General features: G+C 33.9%; 2 protein-coding genes across 2 annotated transcripts; both read left to right on the forward strand.

Annotated features, from left to right (window-relative positions):
* Positions 1–765: 765 nt before the first annotated feature.
* Positions 766–2,017, forward strand: LOC112796523 (uncharacterized). The gene has a single exon (XM_025839010.3). The coding sequence runs from the start codon at positions 870–872 to the stop codon at positions 1,677–1,679; it is 810 nt and encodes a 269-aa protein (XP_025694795.1). The 5' UTR covers positions 766–869; the 3' UTR covers positions 1,680–2,017.
* A 186-nt stretch (positions 2,018–2,203) lies between these two features.
* On the forward strand, positions 2,204–7,441 carry LOC112796517 (thaumatin-like protein 1b). The gene is made up of 5 exons (XM_025838998.3): positions 2,204–3,938; positions 4,593–4,659; positions 4,874–4,924; positions 5,748–6,444; positions 7,142–7,441. The coding sequence occupies exons 3-5, from the start codon at positions 4,876–4,878 to the stop codon at positions 7,278–7,280; spliced, it is 885 nt and encodes a 294-aa protein (XP_025694783.1). The 5' UTR covers positions 2,204–3,938; positions 4,593–4,659; positions 4,874–4,875; the 3' UTR covers positions 7,281–7,441.
* The last annotated feature ends 2,483 nt before the right edge of the window (positions 7,442–9,924 follow it).

Below are 9,924 nucleotides of genomic sequence, written 5' to 3' on the forward strand. Positions count from 1 at the left end.
GACAACGCATTGCTTGTTTAGGAAGAACGATTTCGCGGGAAGAAATACCAACCAGCAAGGGCATTTTCGTATTAAAATTTTATTTTTGGGCGCAAAGGACCATTTTAAAACAAACTGGAACTTCAGGGACCTTTTTGTTGCGAAAAAAAGTCGAGAAACGAAATAAATTTTTGGCTCCTACGTTAGGGACCAAAATCACACTTATCCCTAAATATAAATATTACAATTATGTGTGTGTTTGTAATAATCAATTCATGAATCAATGAATTTAGTTTATTCAAGATTGAATTTCACACATATTCATAAATCAAACATCAAATTGTTAATGAGCTAAATTTGAGATGAGTTGTGCTTTAATTTACTTCTAATCCTGCTAATAATTTACTAATTAAATCATTAATTTAGTTATTTAAAACTTGTTTAGAATATTAGGAATTAGAATTTATTCAAGAACTGATTTTTTTATTTTAAAACAATTAAAAATAAATAATTTGAATTCTTTTAAAAATTATAATTTTCATTTTTTTCGTTTGTAAATCAAATTAAAAGAAATTTGATTTTCGAATCAACTTTTATATTTTTAAAAGTTAAATTTTATTCTATTAATATATTATAATTATTTTAAATAATAGAATTGAATTTCAAATAAAAATACTTTTCTTTCTTAAAAAAATTATTTGCTTATGTTAAAATAAAATTATTTTCGTCTGATAATGATATTTGGGTGGTTATTTTGCTTTTTCACCTATCACAAGTGGCGTCACTATATATAAACAGATTCTGTTACAAACTCTTCACTGCTTTCGCAAATCCAACACTGTTTAGGGTTTGCTCTCACAGAAGAAAAAGAAGAAAAAGAAATTTCTCCGATGGCGGAAGAGAGGTTCACCGGCGTTGTTATGTGGTTCAACAACACCAAGGGCTTCGGCTTCATCAAGCCCGACGATGGCGGCGAAGATCTCTTCGTCCACCAGTCTTCCATCAGATCCGACGGTTACCGCACTCTCCACGAAGGCGATCGCGTCCAGTTCTCCATCGCCACCGGCGACAACCACAAGACCAAGGCCGTTGATGTAACTGCTCCCGACGGCAATCCCCTACACTCTCGTCCCAAGGAATCCGGCGGATCCGGATTTGGCGCCGGATGGAGGCGAAACGGCGGCGCCAGTGGAGGTGGAGGTGGTGCTGCTGGATCAGGTGGCGCCGGGTGCTACCACTGCGGCGAAGTCGGACACCTGGCTAGGGATTGCAACCGGAGCAACAATTCTGGTGGCGCTGGTGGCGGTAGTGGTGGTGCATGTTTTAATTGCGGCGGATTTGGGCATCTCGCTAGGGATTGCTTGCGAGGAAGCGGTGGCGGTAACGGTAATGGTCACAGTGGTGGTGGTGGTGGTGGTGGAGGTGTCGGTGGTGTTTCGTGCTTTAGATGCGGTGGATTTGGTCACATGGCGAGGGACTGTGCTACCGCGAGAACTGGCGGCGGTGCAGGTGGCGGCGCTGGTGGTGGTGGTTGCTATAGGTGCGGTGAGGTTGGTCACTTGGCTAGGGATTGCAGCAATGAAGGTGGAAGGTATGGTGGCGGAGGCGGCGGTGGCAATGGTAATGGTTCTAGAAGCACTTGCTTCAATTGTGGTAAGCCTGGGCATTTTGCAAGGGAGTGCGTTGAAGCCTCTGGTTGAAGTGAAAAGAAAAACATAAAATAAAAAAAATAAAAAATAGTGATGAATATGGAGCAGAGGGGTTAGTACATTTTGCAAAGAAAGGGTGAAAAAGGTTGAATGGTACATAACTCTTTTTGTTTTTCTTTTGGCTACTCTTTTAACAGTTAACCTATTTATTATTGTTATTACTATTGTTATTAGTTTCTTATTAATCTCTTTTTGGCGATGTTTATAGATAGAATCTTAATCTTAATTTTGACTATTAATAAGTACTAGTTCATAGGCAATTTTGCCTTGATTTGTACTTGTTAATTTATATTTTATATTTATGCATTATTGGTGTGTCTTGTCATTAACAGACATGTGTTAATACCTTGTTCTGATTTTATAGTCTGGAATGTTAGGTTGAGTTGTAGAAAAAAAAATTATCCTAGTTTTTTTTTGTGTGAGAAGGGGTTAGCCTTGGCCCAAGAAGGATGTTGATGCCTTGTGGCATAGAGTTCATTGACATTGTTAGTGTAAACTGAAAGGTTTCACCACTTAGGAGTGTAATTTGTAGGTTTGACTGAAATTCATGGGACATTGTGAATGTGAAGTTTTTCCCTTTTATAAGCAGAACGAAAATTTGATATTAGTCCTGGTAGAGTCTTTCTTATGTTGGAATATTAAGGCACTATGACTTTATCTTTTCAAATATGCATGTCTTGTGGAGTTGGATTTGATCACAGGTTATTCATTTATCAATTAGAATAGTTGGATTGAGATTTGTAACAATGGGAGCTTGCATTAACTAACTCAGAAGTCAGAACAGCAGATGAAAAAGATGACTAACTCCATCTGCAATTCTGCGTTACTATTATGTCCAACTCCACTTGATGTTGCCTTTAATCTTAGTGCAGCCATTTGACCTGATATTTAGATTGGATTTAATCCTAGTACTTTGGCAAATATTACCAGGTTCTTATATTTTCAGTTCTGCATTGACATAGAAGTGATTCTCTTCTGATGACCTTTCCTTTGGGTCTTGGGAACTTTTGGTGTTTGGTAACTTCCAATTCTAGATGGTTGTCAATACCAAATAATCTTAGATGGTTTTGGTCATTCGATCGAATTGTTATTACTTGCCCCAAAGAAAATCTGGTTATTTCTGGTGTAGTTGTGAGTATTTTCACAACTAAAAAGGATATGCTACAGAGACATCTCTAAGGACACCCTTTTTCATTGAAGATCATATTTGCTTGAAGAATAAGCATCGTTTTTATATGGTGTTATTCACATGAAAATATTTTTGTATAAAGATAAATGGTTAAAATGTTGATATGTGTCAATATTATGTTTAAGTAATTTTGTAAAATATGTTAAATCACTTTATTCACCTAACAATTTTGAACTATTATTTTTATATAAAGATATTTTCATATAGTTATCTTTTTGTAGTCTTACGTAAAAGAATCAAACTCTATTTGAAGATAGCCAACTCTGATATAAATTTAGAATCAAAGTTAACTTTTTCATTGGAGAAGTCACAAGTATTTTGATTATTTTTTCATATAACCACTGTATTATGTTCTAACAACCATTGAGAATGTGATGTTCATAGTTCTGATGATAATGCTGGTCAGTTTCTTACTCATAAAAAAAGGTGAATTTTGATGAGGCTAAAAATTAGAATTGGTTCTCAATTGATGGATATATGTGAATTAGTCACCAAAAAAATTGATGGATATATGTGAATTAAAATCCATCAAAAAATAGTTCCTCATAGTAGTATTCATGTTTTTGCCCAATAGACTAATCAAGGGGCATTTAAGTGATGCATCAACTTGCATTAGGATGAGTCATCTAGCTACATGATTCTTCTTATGTAGAATTGGTTACTTGTGTTAGTAAAAAAATATTAACCTTTATAATCTCTAACATCCATCTAAAGCTCAATTATTTTAAATAGGATGGAGTAATTTATTGTGGTAGCGTTGAATATTCCTTGAAGCTACAATTGATTATTGATTAATAAATTAATTAAAAAAATATTTGTAATCTTCTTCTACTTAGTTAATATGTTCACTGAGAGCTGCTTTTAGAAGACAAATGGAATCTGATATATTTTTTTAAACAAAAGCTTTTAAGCCAATTATTCTGTTTGAACTTTGAAGTGAAAATAAAACATCTATAATTGCAAAATGCATCGTATTGCATATGGGTTTATGGGATTCATAGTAGGAAGCATGTGATCACAAGTAGCTGACAACTTTTGATGACAGTATCAAGATTCAAGAGGTACAAAAATCACATTGAATTATTGAAACTACAATACTTTAACCACAAAAAGTACCACTACTACTGCTACTTCCACTGCTCAATCCTAAAGTGACCTCAAATATTTGTTCATAATTGCTCCTTCTGGTTAACTATCGTTCATTCATTCTAAACAGACAATATAGTTCTAAGGGTGAATTAAATATAATTCTTTTAATATTTGGTAAAATTCAACCAAATTTCTCTTTATTTCTTAAAAAAAAATATTTCATCTTATTTCATTAAGTAATATTATATTTAATATGCTTATATTTTATAAAATATGACAATAAGACATTTATAAATAATATAGGTGATACATTCCCTAAAAGAATATTTACGAGAAATTATAACTTGTATCATGGACAGGATTTTATCATTCATGAAAAGAGTGTACCATAAATGACTCAGTGCACCAAGTCCTTTTAACCTTAGTACATTTAACACATTATATATCATTGCGTCTAATTTGAGATATTCATTTTATACCCCTAAATATGGTGTAAAATTGGTAGCTAGCCATCCTTAATCCCATTGGACCGCTTTCAATAAGAAGGGTCCACAGTACACTGAACAAAACAACTACTCTTGATTTATTCGAAAAGCCTGATCATCTCCATGTTTTAATATGCATAGGTTCTTTGGATCTGGATCTTATATGCTGAAAGGAAAAAACAGACACACTTTGTCAAACCTAGCTAGAGTATGACGGATAATGCATACATGTGCATTGCATAAACATACCCATATTCTGCCCTTATTCACATGTTCCCCACACAAATATTCTCTCTATATAATACAATACCCCTTTCACTTCACTCACTCATATATAATATATAGAGATTAATACTCCATTCTCATTTCACATTTCACATTTTATGCTGCATTAGTTCATCAATTTGCTAATTCATTTTCAGCAATGGCAGTTGCTATTCTACTCTTCATCTCACTCTCTCACTTCGTCACAGGTGATTTTTCCATATCATGGCATGTTTTAAACATTTCTAAGTATACATTAATCATTTTATGTTATTCATTTTGGATTCATCATCACTTAATGAATCTTATTCATTTTTATGCAGTTTTAGTTGTCTTAGAAATGACATTCGATCAATTGCGGTTATACATTTATTATACAACAAAATTCACTCATATATATATATATATATATATATATATATATATATATATATATATATAATTGAATGTTAATATAAAAATTGAACTACTAAAACTCAGGTCAAAGTCAGTGGTTCATTGTATATTTCCATGCAACATGAGGTACAACTTAATTATTTTTAGCCACATTAATTTAGTAGAGTATATAGGTGACATTCATGGAGTACATATTAGGGTTACAAAAATGGGTGATAACTAAAAAAAATAGTTAAAATTAATCAAAAATTTATTATTAATTAATAAATACTAAATAAAGTAAGTTTTGATTTTTTTTTGTCCTCTTAACACATAGTTATAACCTCTTATGCGTCTATGATTAAGGATACGAAAACCCTTTTAAATTTATACAATTATATTTAATCTTATATACATAAAAATTAATTATTAAATCAATGATTAATATAAAATAATATTAAAATATAATTTGTATTAAAAAAATATAAAATAAAACATATATATATTGATTAATTTGATGAGTAACTAATGCAACATGCATTTTTATTAATTAATTTTTTTAACGAACACGATGCACATTATAATTGGCTTGAAATATGCAACCTCAAATTAAATGATGAAATCAAAAGTTAGTTAAACATTGTGGTTGTTTTACAGGTGCAAATTCAGCCACATTCAATATTGTAAACAAGTGCAGCTACCCAGTCTGGCCGGGACTTTTGTCCGGCGCCGGAACACCACAACTCTCCACTACCGGATTCGCCCTTCAACCTGGCGAATCTAATGTGGTGTCCATCCCAGCCGGATGGTCCGGCCGTGTATGGGGCCGGACCCTTTGCTCCACAGACTCCGTCGGAAAATTCTCATGTCTCACCGGAGACTGCGGTTCTTCCGCCGTAGAATGTGGTGGCGCCGGCGCCGTACCTCCGGCGACTCTGGCGGAATTCACCCTAAACGGCGCCGGAGGACTAGATTTCTATGACGTGAGCCTGGTTGACGGTTACAACCTCCCGATGATGGTGGTGCCTCACGGCGGCGGAAACTGTACGGCGACGGGATGCGTGGCGGATTTGAATGGTGGGTGTCCATCAGAGCTGAAGGTGAAGGCGGGAAGAGAGGAAGCGCGTGACGAGGGCGTGGCTTGCAAGAGCGCGTGTGAAGCGTTCGGTGATCCGAAGTACTGTTGCAGTGGAGATTACGCGACGCCGCAGAGTTGCAAGCCCACTTCGTACTCGCAGTTCTTCAAGCGCGCGTGCCCACGCGCTTATAGCTACGCTTATGATGATGGCACCAGCACCTTCACCTGTGCTTCTGCGGATTATCTCATCACTTTCTGTCCCAAACCTCCCAAAAGGTACTAAATTCTTGGTATTCATCATTTTGTTACATGTTATTTAATTAACATATCTATATCTTAATTTTTTTTCCAATCTTAAAAACTAGAGACAAAATTCAATAGCTTTGGCCAAGTAAAGTATGTGATACATATCTAAATTAAATCAACTATATGTGGTGTATACTACACTCAGTTACTAGATTAGTTATTAATATAAATTCAAAAATACTATTTATACATTAAAATTAACTACTAAAATCAGTCACTAATATATTTTTGTGTATAAATATATGTGTAGTTTAATTTATTTTTAATGTATATTTATATTTCAATATGTATTTTATACTTATGACTAGATTTAGTAGCTAATTTTAGTATACACGTAACATAGTCGATATAAAATATATGTTAAACATCACACACATACATTTATACAATAGTGACTATTTTTTTATGTACAGGTAATGTTCTCTAACATTTTATTTTAAAGATAAATAAATTATCGATTTTGAGAGACTAATTTATCTTTATATATTTTGAACGAATAAACTTAAAATATATTATATTTTAAAAGATGATGGATATTTTTATATTTATAATTAGTTAAAAATTTATGTATCTTCAAATTAAAAAATTATATACTTATTTATCTTTTTTAATTTTTTTTTATGATCAAATAACAACTGAAAATTGACCTAAGGATTAACTGATGCAGTTCAATGAAGGTTGTGAATGGAAAATTTCCAACGGCAGCAGATATCTCTAGAGGCCACAAGCTCAAACATGAATCAGCCACTTACATGACAATAGCTATTACTGCTATTTTAGTTTCAATTTGGTGGAGATTCAATTAAATGAATGTTTAATGAGAAGAACAACCAATGGAACACACCTCATTAGCATGGTGAAATTGAATATTAATTGTACAAGAAAGTAATGTTATTTTTGTAGGTTAAAATTTAATATTTATTAAGAATGTACATTTGAGAGAGAAATTTAAAAATTTTGACCTATATATCTCATCTACATACATCTTTTTTTAAAAATGTTTTAATCCGTTACTATCATATTTTGCTATATTATTATTAAATTAATAACAGAAATTAAAAAATGACGGATATACAAAAATGAAATATTTAGTGGGCTTCACAAAAGTGTTCAAATAATCAGCCCATAGCTTTGCCTTTAAGTTATGGGCCATTATTTTTTTTGCTTTTTGCGACAAACTGGTATTATAGTTTTTTCAAAAACAGAAGAAGGAAAAGCAATTATATTTGTGTCATTGTGAGATATCATGTTATATAGTATACTCTTCTCTACGTTAGATGTAGGACCAAACTAAATAGAGTTTTACACCCTAATAACTTCATGACACAATTAATTGTGGTTAATAGTGTATATTAAGATATATTTTTTTTCAAAGATAGTAGGTTATATTTCATTAATTATTGAAAAATAAAATATAAAGATGTCCAAAAGTAAGACAACATAATAAAAGGTGGGGATTTCCCAAAAACACTACACTGAAAGTATTTATCCAACGGTGCATGGTCGAAAAACGAAGAAAAATCTTAAAGAAGAAAGAATGATAAATTAAATTGAATGCAACTAAGAGCTTGCCTCATGGAGATGACAACCTAAACTGGGAGTTATTTGGATTTCACGGAACAACTTGACAGAGCATGCTAGAATGGCAGACGACATAGAAATAGAACCTTCAAAAATCAAATGGTTGCGAGCTTTCTAGCAGTTCCAGCAAATGATGGCAAGCAATTGAGCATTACGGTCATCATTCTTCAACGAGTTAAGTATCTTTGTTAATGCAGTTCACCATGTCCAAAAGTCATTAGGATTCTGAGGGAGAAGACAGTCACGAAGATAACTCTGAGACCATACGTCTTTAATTCTAGAGAAATCAATCAAACAATGAATGACTGTTTCTGTTGCTTCATGACAGCAGGGGCATATTGGTGATATAGATGGGATGCGGTGATGAATCTGAGCAAGCACCGAAAGCCGACCATGGAGAGCTTTTCAGATAAATAGCTTAATTTTGTGAGGCAAGTTCAATTTCTATAGATTAATCCACGGCTTTTTCTGTTGCATATAATTAGGGCAAAGCTCCAGAGGTGGATGGTAAAATAAATAGCCAATTCTGTAACCTGAACATGTATCATATTGCTTGGATTTGTTCAAATTTTATTGCAATTTGTCTCTACTCTACTGAATTTTAACTGACAAAATCCTATTTGCAACGTCTTGGGGAAATAATTCTTGAATAATATTCTGATTCTAATTCCTATTTTCAGTAATTAGATATTTAACTCTTGGAACCAACTCAGAAATAGCCTGTCTATTTGGCATGTCAGAAATCATTAAAGGATACGGAGGAGGCAGCCAAGGATCCTCAAAGGTTCAGATATTCTCTCTAGTACCCACAGCCCAATTAAGACCTTTTTCAATAATCTTTCGGCCTTTCAGTATGCTCCTCCATCCCCAAGAAGGTAAGACTCCAATTTCTACCGTTATAGCATTACCGTTGCTAAAGTATTTACCTCTTAGGAATTTGGATAATAAGGAAGTAGGCTGTGTTACGAGTCACCAAAACTGTTTGCCTAAAAGCACCAGATTTTGGATTCTGAGATCTTTAAATCCAAGGCCTCCTTCTTTTCGTGGGCGAGTCATAGTGTCCCAGCTAATCCAAACCATCTGCCTTTCAGAACCTTTTTGTCCCCACCAGAACTGAGAAAGTAGAGAGTGAATTTCTGAAATTAAACCGTCAGGCAACTTGAAGCAAGACAATGTATAAATAGGAATAGTTTCTCTCACTGCCTTAAGCAATACGTGTCTACCACCTAACGATGAAGATTGCGCTTCCACCCTTGGATTCTTTTCCGAACCTTTTCTTTGATCATACTAAAAGAAGCCTTTTTCTATTTAGAGACTGTAGAAGATAAACCAAGGTATTTATCCTGAGCCCCAATATGATTAATATTCATAGAGTTAGCCAGTAGTGTACGAGTAGTGAAGGAAGTGTTGTGGCTAAAGAATACAGCAGATTTATTAAGATTTACCCTCTGGCCACTGATGCTTTCATAAGAATTCAATAAATGCAGGATATTTGAACATACTTTAGGATTAGCCTTACAGAATAAGATGGGATCATCAGCAAAGAGGAGGTGGTTGACCTTGGGACGTCGTCTATGTATCTGAAGATCCTGAATTAGTCTATTTTGTTCTGCCTTGTGTAGCGAGAAGGAAAGACCTTCTGCAAAGAAAAGAAAAAGATAGGGAGATAGAGGATCTCGTCGTCGAATACCTCTATTTGGTTTGAAGAAACCATAAGGTTGTCCTTCCACAATAACAGAATAAGAAACAGTTGTCACTAATTCTCGAATTCACATGATCCACCGAGAGTCAAAACCAAACTTTTCCAATATAAACCAAAGAAAGTGCCATTTCACCCTATCATATGCCTTACTCATGTCTAATTTTAGC

Source organism: Arachis hypogaea, chromosome 1 (genome assembly GCF_003086295.3).
Source record: "Arachis hypogaea cultivar Tifrunner chromosome 1, arahy.Tifrunner.gnm2.J5K5, whole genome shotgun sequence".
In the NCBI taxonomy this organism is placed as follows: domain Eukaryota; kingdom Viridiplantae; phylum Streptophyta; class Magnoliopsida; order Fabales; family Fabaceae; genus Arachis; species Arachis hypogaea.

Bases quoted from the DNA above. Each gene is read 5' to 3' on its own strand.
- LOC112796517 (XM_025838998.3), top strand. From the start codon at position 4,876: ATGGCAGTTGCTATTCTACTCTTCATCTCACTCTCTCACTTCGTCACA. The intron at 4,925-5,747 runs GTGATTTTTCCA...GTTGTTTTACAG, and splicing joins ACTCTCTCACTTCGTCACAG to GTGCAAATTCAGCCACATTC. The intron at 6,445-7,141 runs GTACTAAATTCT...TAACTGATGCAG, and splicing joins TGTCCCAAACCTCCCAAAAG to TTCAATGAAGGTTGTGAATG.
- LOC112796523 (XM_025839010.3), top strand. From the start codon at position 870: ATGGCGGAAGAGAGGTTCACCGGCGTTGTTATGTGGTTCAACAACACC.